Here is a 13,888-nt window from a genome sequence, read left to right as displayed (position 1 = left end):
TGAAGATTTACGGACCTAAAGAAGACATCCAATGAAGAATGGCCACTTGCAGAATCAGCAACATATATAAGTGGCACAGACAGCTTAACAATACTAACATAATCTATGCAAAAACTTATATTAACAATGAAATTTTCAAAAGAAATCTGATGACCTGTAATCCAAGACATTTTTTATAGTCAAACCAAAGAAAAACAAAAAAAGATATAAATGACAAATAGCAAAGCAGTTACTATACATAAAGAAGAGCTGACCTACCATTTATCACTTCTTGCCGCTTGATTTCACTTTTCGTCAGTCTGGAGAGGGTCTCGGGTCCAACGAGGTCACGCCAGTTTGGCGGGTCGTTATCCTCCGAAACAGGCGGCTCAAGCTCCCCAGACTGGGAAGGCAGAAAGGGCTGCGGGGGTTCTCCCCCATCACTCCCTCCAGGATCAAGGCTGGAAAAGAAGGAAATGCATTTTTTTTTCTTAAAACTAACTTCACAATCTCATACTCAGAGGCAAATCCATACTGCTGGTGCTACCAGGTGGACCACAAAGTTCTCCAACACATCCAAACTCCAGGGCACTTAATTAAATGGACTAATCACACACCACATGCTACAAAGCACATCACTAATGTCTAATCCAAGTCCCCTGAAAAACTGTGTGCGCGTGTGTGTGTGTGACCTTAAATCTCTGCCACATTAGTTTCAGGGACAAGAAGACTCAGCAAACAACAAAGTACAGTGCTGGAATCGCAAATTATCACAGTAAAACAGGTTTAGGGTGTTTTACAACAAGCACTGCTGGCTTGCAAGAAAAGGGGCAGATTTTACAAAATATGGGATATAATGTGATCAAAATTAACAGCACCTTTTCAGCTGCACAGCAGACTTGCACACAAACTTCCATGCCTCTCATAACAGCTACAGAAGCAAGCTACTGTAAATCTACCACACACCTACTGGCATAACAGGATGGTTTAATGCATGCGCAAACATCATTTCTTCTGCATCCCATAAGCAAAAGAGCTATTCAGTTATATGTCCTACCCCACTTCCCAGAAAAATAGCATGACATCTGTCTCCTTCACACTCAAGAAAGGTACTCTCAGTACATCCTAGTATGTTAGAGTGCACACCTACACACAAGGAAGGATAATGGAATCATGAGTATCAGTACTGCACTCAGCATAGGCACACAATCATACACATTTTGTTCTTGTCCTAAAGGCTATGCTGGTTATCATATTATAGCACAAAATGGCATGAATTGCAAACATTAATATTAAAGTGGGTATTCTTCCACATTGCTGCATTTGACTACTAATTAAATTAACATATCTAACTTAACAAATGGCTTTAAATTGTTCAAGCATAATAAGAAATAAAAATGTCATACACTAAGCTGAATTACAAAGCAATGGTACTCTTTACTGCAATTGTTCAGAGCTACTAAAAACATTTATTAACATATTTTTAGACAGAATTTTAACAAATTGAGATTACTAGTGCTACAGCATCTTGTTCAGGCATACAACAAAGTCTGACTCTACCTGTCAAGTCAGAGGACTTTAGCACACATTAAGAATCAACACCTACGTCAGTGAGCCTTGCTGCACCTGCTGCTGCTGTTGTAAGTTAGATGCTTTGACGGCTGCATCGAGATCAACATCACTTCTGGAACGAGGCTGTTTCCCCTTCGATGAACCCCTCTGTGAACGTTTCCGCTCATACACACGCAGACTCTCAGAACGCCCCAACTTAGAAGTCAGTCTTTCAGGCACCGGTGAGGACAGCACACAGAAGGAAGGACCCACCACCCAGAGTGAAAAATCAATGGTGAGTCGGGGATTGATTAAAAAAAAAAAAAAAAAAAAGAGAGAGAGAACATGCAGTAGTGGTAAGCATGCAATAGGTAACAGAGATGATGTCAGAATGGGAAAGAACTTCACTTTTTTTACTAATCTACTTATCTAACAAAAAAAAAAAAAAAAAATGATATAAAATTATACCACAAGATAGTTCAAATTAGCATTACATGTAGTAAACAGTCAGAGGTAGGCAAGCTGACGCTAGACTGAGATTAAAGTCTGGCTTGACCTGACTTCCATGTGCAATTCAAGCCAAAGTCAAGCCAACCTAGTAACCATTTCACTTAGTCAAAGCAGTTGGTAGAACACCATGAATGTACAGCTGCTGTGTAATATATGAAAAAGCAGCAACTTTGGTTCTCCTTTTGTTTTGAATCATATAGACCTGATGGGCTCTGGCCTGAATCTACATGAAGAAACCCCTAGCCTGGGAAAGCAGTTATAGCAACATAGTTTTTCAAGGTAAAAATGTTTTTCTGCTGACCTTTACATATAGAATGTTTAAGGAACCCCTTCCCACGACACTCTGTACATGCTAAAGTTCTTTGGGGAGACTGCCTGCCCACCACAAGATCCCTGGTTAAAGTTCATTGTAGGCTATTCTTTGGGCAGCATCTCATAAACAGTGTGCCTTGGGTAATGCATTCTCAGCTTAGTGTACTGACTATATCAAATACAAACTCTGATATGCTTTATTTATGAAAAGAAACCACAGCAAAAAACATGTTCATGTTTACTTTTTTAATTTAATTCTTCACAGTGGCAGCTAATTCCCTCTGGTACTCAAACACCTTTATAAACCACAGAACAAACCTATCACAGTATCTTCAGGCCATGCTTCCAGTATTTTACAACTCCCAACGGTAGTAGCCACCTACTCAAAATGTAGCCTTCATTATCTTTGAAGTACATGCTAGAGCAGTGCTTAAGGCAAAATTAACCTAAATTTTTAAGCCTGCATTCTGTCAGGTTGGTAGCCTGCATGCTGCTCAACCAGGATTGAGCTCTGGTCTCAATTATTGTTGTTTTCTAAGATAAGTGCATTCAACTGGCAAAACAAGTTATGCACTCACCATAACATTCCATCTGTGCTGTCCAATTTCATTCTTCCTTAACGAATGGGCTTGGATCCGATCCTCGGATCCTACTCAGCTGTTATACTACTTTTTGGCCTCCAACAAACTCTCAAGCTTCTTCCCTATCCATAATGCACCAACCCCTAACATCTCTCAGATCCTGTTTACTGCTCGACAGGAAAACTACAATGATATACCATAACTGCAGTTCAACACAGAGGACTTTGGTGTCCTTGAAGTCTTTCATTCCTCCAGAAGTCAATCATTAAAAATGGTGGGGTTTGGTGGGTGGGGAGTTGAGGAAGAATGAAAATAGACAACACAGATGGAACATTATGACGAGTACATAACTTTTTTATCTGATGTCAATTTTCAATCATTCCTCAACTAATGGGACAGAGTCCCCAGCTACCTAAAATCCTGGGTGGACTCTAAGGAAGGATATTCCTGAGTACGTTTGAGCCAAAGACTGCTCTTTCCCCTTGAGACCAGATCTAGTTAGTAATGAGTGATAAAAATATGAGGATTTGACCAAGTTCCAGCTGCACATATATTGTCCTTAGAAGCTCTAGACTAGAACACAGCAGATGTTGACACAGATCTGGTTGAGTGAGCCTTTAAGGGCTTTGGTAAGGGGAGATTTAATTTGTTATACATAAAATGCAATCTTTCAACCATCTAGGTAGAGTTACCTTTGTAACTCACTCACCCAATTTAATATGTGCAAAGGAAACAAATAGTTGATCTGTCTTTCCAATCTCTTTTGTTCTGTGTGGACAGAAAGATAATTGTCTACGAACATCTAGTAAGTGCAGCATACATTGCCCTTTACTTGTAAATTTTGGAAAGAATACTGGAAAGTTAATGGATTGGTTGATGTTGGATTCTGACACCACCTTAGGAAGGAAACACTAGTAATCAACGTAACCCTATACTTATGAAAAAATCAAACATGGAGGCTTAAGAGATTATGCTTGGAAGTTCTGAAATTCTTCTAGCAGATGTAATTGCAACTAAAATGACAGTTTTTCAGGTTAAAAGTTGAGCACATGTAACTGCCGGTTCAAAGGGGAAATGAATTAAGGCTTGCAGTACTAAATTTAAATCCCATGCTGGTGTAGGGTCTTTATAAGGGGGGTCTTAACAGAAGAGGACCTCTCAAAAAGGCCTTGCACAGTTTAAAGGAAGCCAGTGAAGAATTTTGAAATTGCGCATGTAACTTAGAGCTTGCTGCAAGATGGACTATCATCTTCATTAAATAAACTCGCTAAAAATTCAGGAACAGATTGAACTGGAGCTCAGAAGAGGTCTATCAGACACTGCTCTGCCTAACAAACAAATCTTTACCATTTACTCCTGCCGAGTTTCCTAGTAAAAGGTTTATGGGAAGACAAAAGTATGGAACGGATAGAGGAAGCGAATATTGGTTGTCTGGCTATTAAAGGAATTGGAAAAACCACGCTGTTAGTTTGAGAATTTGAGAAATCCGGGTGAACCATGCCTGTCTGGTGAGACAGGAGGTCTGCAACTGGATTCAGAATCCAAGGTGGATATAGTAGATGAGGCCAAAGGAAGGGAAACCAAATCTGTCGAGGCCAGTAAGATGCAATGAGGATGACTTTGCTATTCAACTGGGCCACTTTTTGAAGGAATTTGGGAATTAGGAATGTCACAGGATAAGCATACAGTAGAGCATCCCTCTGTGAGTCCATCTGGGGGGGGGGGGGATCAGTGCAAAGTAGCTGCTGCACTTGCTGTTTAGGGGAGACGCAAAAAGACTGCAGGAAGGCTGCTGTCTGAAAATCATTTCCATCACTTTGTTGATGAGACACCATTCGTGAGGTAGTAAGCTGGACCTGCTCAGTTTGTCTGCTATCATGCTGGACTTCCCCAGAATATGTGTTATTAGAAAGTGGGTGGAATACATCACCCATTGCTGCCCTCTGACGGCTTCTCAATTCAGGGGATAAGAGTTGGTTTCCCCTTATTTACTGATGTACCAGACTACTGAAATGTTGTCTGTCTAGATTGCAAATGTCCCAAGAGGGAGAGTGTCTTAAAATGCTTGCAACACCAAAAGCACCACTCTCATCTCCAAAACACATATCCCAAGTTGGCCTATTCGGGGGAACCAAGTGCACTGGACTGTTTTCCCTAAGAAATGCACCCCCCTCTCCACCGCACCCAACCTGGAAAGCTTTTGTGGCCACTATGGCTTTGGGCTGAGGGAGGATGAAAGAACTACTTTGTAACACCTGTTGCAACTGCATCCACCAGTAAAGGTATCGTCTGCATACCTGAGTTATTCTTATCTTCAATGACATAGGTTGAGAAAGCATTGACCACTGTATTCCTAGCATCCATTGTAGAATTCTCATGTAGAATCTTGCTAAAGGCACTAAAATTATTGCCGCTAACAATGATCCCAGGGCTTGCAGAATCAATCTGGCTGAAATTCATTCTGGTACTGCAAATTATTTTCCTGACCTGCATCCTTATCACTTGCATTCTTGACAGTAGAAGAGAACCTACCATAGATACTGTGCTGAACACTACTCCTATGAATTCTAATGTCTGGGTTGGTTATAAATGAGACTTGCTGTAATTTACAGTTATTCTGAGATGTGAACAGTCTATAGAACCTGATCTCGTGCTTCTATCAGTCGATGCCTGGTTGGGGAGGTAATGAGCTATCTAAATACACATCCAGAATCCTTGCAGTCTCAAGTGAGCTGCTACCACTGCAATGCACTTGGTGAACACCTTAGGGACTATGGTGATGCCAAAGGGCGGTACTCTGAACGGATACTGAATGGCTCCCAGCCAGAAGGCTAAGTACCTTCTGGATCATCTGTTCATCTTTATGTGATGGTACACATCCTGAAGATGCATTCAGCACATCCAATCATCCTTGCCCAGAAAGGGCAGAAGGGGCAGAACCATGACCATCTGAACTGTGGATGTCGAAACTGACTTGTTCAATACACTGAGATCCAAAATAGGTCTCCAGCCCCGGTTTCTTTGGCACTAAAAAGAATCTTGAGTAAGTTCCGGATTCTATTTTGACTGGTGGGACCTCTTGGAGGACTCTTTTTCTAGCAGCTTCTGGATTTCTTGTTCTGCTGCTTTCCTCTGATTGGGTGGAACATCCTCTGCACCAAATGACTTTTGTTATATCTAGCCTCACTCTCTGGTGCAGAGATAAGTGACCACTGACTGCCTCCACTGGTAGGCAATTTGGCTTCCATTCAGGAGCGCTGAAAGGGTCTGTCGGAAAAGGAATCTCTGGACCCCCAGTTTTGCAGGCCTCCTCTGCCACGGGTGCATCATTTCCATTACAGTACACTCCTCTGCCTCTGGGGGAATTATCTCCACGTGTGTCCTGGAAAGGACCCTGGGACTTTCTGAACCACATTTTTTGACTCCCAGTTGATTTCTGGAAAAAGTCCTTTGAGGGGTCGAAAAAAGCATGCCCACTGCAGACAGGGTCTTTCCATCTCTCTCACACTTGGACAGTGTGCCCTTCACTGTGGGGCCAAAAAAAAGTGCCGTCAACAGGAGCAATGATGAACAAGGACTTGAAGGGTTCTGCAAAATCACACAGGTGCATCCAAACATGGCTACTGATGGAAATACCTGAAACCACGGCCCTTGAGACACCTTCTGCAGCTTGCAAGACAAGCCTCGTGCAACAATTAGATGCAGCTTGTAGGGTAGCCAACTGAGACACTACTGAAGATAGACCCTCAGCAGTTTTGTTTCAAGAGGCAGGCTTTGACAGCTCTTTAATCAAATCTCTTTGTAGCCTTGTAAAATGTGCCAAATACTTCAGCAACCTGAGTGCAAAAGTCTCTGAAGCATAAACATGCTTCCCAAATTTGTCAATTGCCCTAGACACTCCATTAGAAGGATGGACATTGGAACTCTGTTCTGCAAGTTCTTTTTTTGTAGCTGCCACCAGGACCATGGCACCTACTGGAACCTCTTTGCCCCAAAATTCCCTGCCTACTGGTGGAGCCAGAATCTTGGTCTGGTCTCTTGGGGATTGGCTCAACCATATCAGATTCCTTCCATGCCCACTTAGAGATCAAATCATTGAGATCATCAGCAGGTGGAGTAACCAAGGAGGTAGACGGGCTAATTCCAAAGACTTCCAGAAATACTGATTCCTTTGGAGAAGAGTCTTGGGAAGCTACTCACCCTTCTGCTTAAGGATCTCAAGAATGGCTCTAAATGATATGTCAATGGGTGGTGATTTTGGAGACCATTCTCCTTCATCTAAATCAGTATCCTCAATGACCGACTCTTAAGAAGAATCTAAGTACCTCCTTTTGCACTTTTTCTTCCTAGGTACTTCCTCAGTGGGGTGGTCTGGTGAAGAATCAGAAGAGATTAGGATACCCTGCTAGGTAGTCTGGAAGCTTTGAGGTGGCTGTCCCTGTGGGATAGAATGTTGAGGATCACGGTGCAAAGTTATCTGAGAAGTAGAGGGAGGATCTGAGGGGACAGGACCCATCTGACCTGCCAGAGCAGAGAACACTCTCTTCACAATCTCAAAGGCAGATTGCTCCAGAGAGAAGGAACACAACAGAGCTGAGAAATCGAGTTTCTGGGTCATCACCTCCTTCTACCCTGAGAACAATCCACCTGAAGTAGAAGTTGGGGCCGAGCTATCCAGTGTCGAAGCTTCAACAGGAAGACACAGCTCCGAAAACCTCAGCATTCACTCCAACATCCTGGATCAGACAGACAGGGATGCTTTGGCTCTGAGAGTCATCCTGCTCCAAGGATGTCAGAGCTGGTGCACTCAGAGCAGATTTTAGATCCAAAGACTGTGCTTTCTTTGCATCCGAACCAGATGGACCCATAATGCTTGGATCCGAGGAATCTAAAACAACAGGTTGGATTAAAGAAGGTGCTGTAATGGGTGGAGTAGTAGATGACTGGACTTTGAACTCCCACTTGAACTTGCACCATGAAGAATTTCCTCATAATCCTCTCCACATCTGCTTCAGTAAGACTCCTGAAGGAAAGAGAAGATGCTACACATGGCAATTTGTAGTACATCTCTAAAAAGGGAATGGGCACTCTGGATGGGACTGGATCCAGACTAGGACAATAAGTTTTTTTTTGCAAAGGTTTCGTATCCGAGGGTGTAGGATCTGGAACATGCTTGAATGGATCGGATAAGGGTCGGACTGTGAGTAATTTCAGATCCAAGACTCAGAAGGTTTAGACCTTTTAGTAAAGTCTTTAGATTTGTGTTTGGGGGAATGAGCCCCAGTAATGGTTTTGGAGAAGGAAGTTGGCAGCAATTTATTATTCCTTCAGCTAGTCCTAGGGGACAGAACCCACGAGAGATTCTACAATCTGTTATAAATGAGCGAGGCCCAAGCAACATACACAAAGATTGTGGGCTTTGGAATACAGCAACTTGTGTCCACATTTATCACACTTTCTATAGGACCTTTTTCAGACATTTGAAGGAAAAAATTAACAGAAGTACCAAACTTTTTTTAACCAGAAAGAGGAGGAAAAGTTAAATGTCAACAATGATAAAGAAGAACTACAATAATCTTGTAGAGAGGAAAAATATACCAACTATGTAAGGAAACAGGTATACACTAAGTGTAAAGGGAGTGGGGAAGGGAGGTTAGGCCTACCAAGGATGGTAGGAAAGTTTACACTCAAAGTGCATGAAAAAAAGACAGCAGTAATGAATTAAAAATAAAATTAAAGATTAAAAAAATAGTCATACATAAGGATTTTTTTTACATAAGAATCAAAAAAGGCTCATCTCCCACTGTACACTTGAGAGCTGAAGGCGATCATGCCCAGACATTAAAGCAGCAAACGAGATCTGCGAGATGTTACAGGTTGATGCATTATGGGTAAGGAAGGAGCTTGAGAGTTTGTTAGAGGCCACAAGATTGCATAACAGCCGAGCTGGATCACAGGATGTGATCCAATCCCATCAGTTGAGGAATGAATAAAAACTGACATCATCAGATCTACATTTATGCCAGTCAAGTCCAAATTAACAGTTCTGGAGTGTTGCGCAAACACTTGTATTCTAATCTTTGTCACAAAAGTTTCTGATATTCACCTCATCCAGCCCAACACCCACATATGTCAAGGGCAATACTATAATGCACAATCTTTCCTTATCTCACAGTTCATGTAATAAAATGCATTCCAAAACCTTGTTCGTAATGCCTCAAAAGGAAACTGTTTTTTATTGTTGACTTAGCATTGGACTCCTCCCTCAACTCCTGTGCTCTTTTTTTTAATCACCAAAACATTTCTTTGTTTCACTGTTGTGGTCTGAAATCACCAAAGTACCACAATTCTTTATCACAGAAGAGCTTTTTTATCTGATGTTAAAGAAATACTGTGATGCCTTACTGCAAAGAGGCATTTTTGACACAAGTGCACTTTACTCCATAGTGCAATTAGAGTGCACAGGGATAATGGATATCACAGCAGACATGGATGTCGGGTTTCATTAGAAAATTAGTAGAGTTTTTATACTGCAGCAAGTATACATTTATTATATTCATTACTGCATGAAATATATTCTATATGTTCAAATATTAAACTGAACTTGGTCTTAAACTGATATCATTGCTGCTTATCAATAATTAAGACTGCTCTGCAAACGCTAAGCAATCTCAGTCACAGTAACATTACCCACTTGACATCTACCAATAACAAATGAAAAACACATAATATGATGAACCTCAGCATACTACACAAATGCAACTAATAATAAAACTTAGAGTAAATTCAGGAATAAACATTCTATCTACTTGGCAGGTGGCCCAGCAATGTGTTAGCAATGCAGCTCTAACAAATCAACTGAAACCTTGTGTGCTACTTTAAATGGTTTACATGCTTTTAGAGTTCTCTTGTGGACTACCACCGCAATCCACATCCACATCAGCTAGTCTTACTTTCTAAATGCTCTCTGTGCAAGGTGTCACAACAATGTAACAATACAGTTTTACCTTGTAATACCAGTGATTAGTACTCAAGCATGAAGAAGTCCATTGCTAGTGAACTTCAGTAAATTAATAAAAAAATCAGTCTTTGAGGAAGAAGACCTTAAGCTATACCATTATAGTTCTAATAAACAAAATGCCTATGACCATTTAACTGTATTTTTACCACGTAGACTCCCAACCTTGCATAATGCACAGGTACAAACACAACTCCTTCAAGCAACAAAAATGTCATGCTCACTGACTAAAACCAGTGGCCTTTGGATATCCAGCAGAACTATAAACATTGAATGCAACTTCATCAACACCAAATAATTGGTAAAGCATATTTACAGAGTTAGAAAGGAGGTAGACTGTACTGGATTTCAAGGTCAGAAAGTACCCCACCAAACAAAAATACTTGTAGCTAATGGCCATCTAACTGTCAGAAATGCACTCTTCCAGCCTGCAAATCTCAAAAGACTGTTGCTGGGACTTCCAAGATGGCTGCACACTGAGTAAGAGTTTAATTTCAGCTTTCCCAGTGTGAAAAACTCAGAAGACAGAGACAGTCCACTTGTACTTTTGGGTAAATTTCATTAACTGGCTAGTAAGGGCACTGCCTGGATGCCACAAAAAAAGAAATTCAGAGAATCTGAAAGAAAATCAATCACAAAAAGTGAGGAAAAAAACAGACTGGGAAGAATTCAGCAGTTGCTCAGCAAAATGCAGTGCAAACTCCAGCTTTGGTGCAAGAGTGACTTCCAGTAAACTAGAGGAAAAAAAGTCAAATGTAGTCAGAGCTGATTAAAATAAACAAAACACTGAAGGAGTATATCAACTCAAACAACAAAAGGCTAGAAGAAGCTTTAAACAGATATTCAGATGAGGTGATAAAACTGCAAATAAATCAGAGGTTGAAATTAAAAGGCTGGCTGAATATGAGACTGCTCAAGAAGAGATATTTCAAAAAAATAACAAAATTAGAGGACAGAGCATGTACAGAAAACCTGAGATTTCCTGCTGTACCAGAGAAGCTGCAAGTAACAGACTGTAGTTTAATGAAAACACAAAAAAGCAAATGGACTGGTATTCCAGAGCAGTTATTAATTGGAAGGGGACATCATGTGTATATTTCAAACCTGGTCATCAGCAAGCAACCTAGACCTTTAATAGTAAAGATTCAATCCTACTGCCAGAAGGAGTTGACTCTGACAAAACTGTGGCAGAAGGACAATGTATTAATGTGGGAGACAACAGAGTGCTTGTGGAGAATGACTACTCATTGTACACCAAGCAAAAGAGATGAAAACTAATTCCACTTTTCAGAGAATGTCGAGACAGAGGTATGAGATTCAAACTGCGGCACCCAGCTATCTTCAGAATATTCTTTCCTGGAGGGACAAAACCATTGTTTGATGCAAAAAATGCTAAGGAGAAATTAGAAAAGTTTGTCAAACAAAAAATGAGCTGTGAAATAAAAGAAGATTTTGCTTCTTGTTCTTCGGGTAATAAAAACCACAGAGAGACTGTGCCAGTGAAACCTTTTCCAATGCTTCAACAGAAAATGCTTGACACACAAAAAAAGCACACAAGTTGACTAGAACAACCAACAGTAAGTTGGAAATAAAGCAGACACTAGACTTGGGAGATGGAGATAAACAGGAATAAAACCAGCAACTCAGAAATTGACGAATGTGGGATTACAAATCATTGATTATATTTGTGAAACATGACAGAACAAGACAAAATGGAAATACTGGACTTTTTGACTTTGTTAAACTTGTATGGGACTCTAAAGCACATGCCCTACTTCACGTCATTGTTTGTAGGAACACTTACACGGGAAGAGGGAGAGAGAGTTAACTGTAAGTAAAACAAAATTTGTTATTAACAGCAATATTTTTTATAGTGTATGATATAATCTGCCTGCTATAAAGTTATTTTCAAGTGTAATGGGGATACTGAAGTAAACATGTGCCTGTGTTTTCCCCTTCTTTTCTCTTCCTCCTTGTTCAGTTTTAAGAAATGTGGGCACTGCAATTTAAAAATAAGGCAGTAAAGTCTGGTCAAACAGTATGATACAAGAAAAAATAGTGTGCTTTTTCTCATTCTTGCATAGAGGAATGATTGATTAAGGCACTTGGCTTAATCTAGTACCAAGTTTTAAGAAAGTAAATAAATAAAAAAGAACACTGAATATAGTAAGACTTTCCTCTATCAAATAAATGCTTGTAGAATCAACTATATATCTGGTGCTCATGTCTCCATGGAGACAAAATGAATAAAGAGCAATAAAAACAAAACTTTCTTTTAATGGCTTTTTTAATGGTTAAGAGAAAATGTTTTCTGAAAGCTTTCAAGTGTTTTCCCATTCTGGCACAGCAATAAAGACAAGAAAAAAAAACCCAGACAGCACTTAGTAGAAAAACAGGCTGTACCATGTGTCTTAGTATAAATTACCTTCATTTTAGGTTATCCCAAGTCTACTGGCTTGGCTGTCAGTCTAGGACAATTGTTCCTAGGTGGGTAAAACTTCAATGTTTGAAAATGTACATAGTTTTGTGTGTTAGTATTAAGTTAATATGTTTTTAGGGGTGTATTAGAGGTGTATTTGTTTTTTTGCTTGAGAACTTTCAATAAAATAAAAAGCTTTGTAAGAGAGGCTCAAATGGATATGACAAGAAACAACTGCATAAAAGATCAACCTGCCAAATGTTAGTGTATGCATGTAACACAAAAGTTGGAACTAGACACTTAACAAAAAAGCTGTCAGAAATAAAAGGTGGGAACTATAACTTTTTAACATAAGGACACTTTCAGTATTATCTTTAAATGTTAATGGTCTCACAGATATATAAAAAAAAGCGTAGTGAATTATAATAAAAATGTAGAGTGCAAATGGCTATGCTACAAGAAAACTTTTGGAAAGAACTGACCATGTGAATTTGATAAAGAAAGGTTTTCAAGACAGTTCTTCAACAGAATACCCGGCACAAAGGAAAATAGGAGTATTTACATTAATTACAAGCCAAGCTCCAGTAGTTAAAGAAAAGGATAAAAAAACTAATGGTAGTTTGTAGTACTAAGGGGCTACTGGCAGGGGAGGAAGATTATACTGGCATGTATTTATATTCCATCTAAAACTGCTATAATAGAGCTTAACAAAATTCTGGGAGAAATAATCAGTTTTCAGCATGGAATACTACTTCAGGTTGTGACTGCAATTTGATTTGCAGCACTGAAGATGAGTTGGGAGGCGCCCAGAAGTGAAAATATAACAAACGAGGGTAGAATTTTGAAGAAATGTATGAAAATATTTGACATGGAATATGTTACTTCGGCAGTAGGAGTTCGGAGTGGATTTATATAATATTCCCCAAGATACAAAAACTGGACTAGGTTAGACAGAACTTACATTTCACAGCAACATGTGCATTTAACTGAAGATTTGATATGCACCCAATAAGTATTTCAGATCACATGCCAATAATAAGTAAATAATAACACAGGGTAAGGAAATAAAAATGAGACACTAGCACTTTCCCCCTATCTGCTGAAAAGAGAGGAATGTAAGGAAGGGGTAGTGGAAATTATTTGGGAGTTCTTAGAGAAGACAGAAATTTCTTCTGAAAATATAGCTAGGGAGTGGGATAAAACGAAAGTGGAGTTTAAAAATAGGGTGGAAATAAAACAGAGAGATATGGTTAGGAAGTAACAAGAATTATTTAGATAGACTGACAAATGTTAAAGTAATGCTGAATTGCAGAACAAAAGGAGGAGTAACTGCAGAATGCTAAGCAGAAAATAAAGACCTACCACAATAATACACATGAGTTTTGAAAGACTGAGTTTAAGCAACTGATTTTTCATAATAACGCCAGAGAACAAAAACTTTTAGCGCAACGACTCACACAACAGAAAGTAGAAAGGGCTCTTGTCAAGCTTAGGAAGTCTATAAGAAGAGATCCTGTA

The 13,888-nt window shown here is 39.8% G+C and overlaps 1 protein-coding gene across 6 annotated transcripts in view; it reads right to left on the bottom strand.

Annotated features, from left to right (window-relative positions):
• The window catches only part of ARHGEF1 (Rho guanine nucleotide exchange factor 1), a 3,019,431-nt gene that overhangs the window by 816,218 nt on the left and 2,189,325 nt on the right, over positions 1 to 13,888 (bottom strand). For 4 of the 6 annotated variants that reach the window (XM_044080805.1, XM_044080807.1, XM_044080808.1 and 1 more), the window contains 2 exons: positions 1,586 to 1,759; positions 259 to 440 (listed from right to left, as the gene is read on the bottom strand). In XM_044080805.1, coding sequence (XP_043936740.1) covers positions 259 to 440; positions 1,586 to 1,759 — 356 coding nt within the window. The remainder of the gene's footprint in view (positions 1 to 258; positions 441 to 1,585; positions 1,760 to 13,888) is intronic. The other 2 variants (XM_044080809.1, XM_044080810.1) reach the window with 1 other exon arrangement.

The sequence above is a fragment of the Protopterus annectens genome, chromosome 8.part0 (assembly GCF_019279795.1).
Source record: "Protopterus annectens isolate FY-2018-M chromosome 8.part0, PAN1.0, whole genome shotgun sequence".
In the NCBI taxonomy this organism is placed as follows: domain Eukaryota; kingdom Metazoa; phylum Chordata; order Ceratodontiformes; family Protopteridae; genus Protopterus; species Protopterus annectens.
This window is presented reverse-complemented; position numbering and strand designations above follow the sequence as displayed.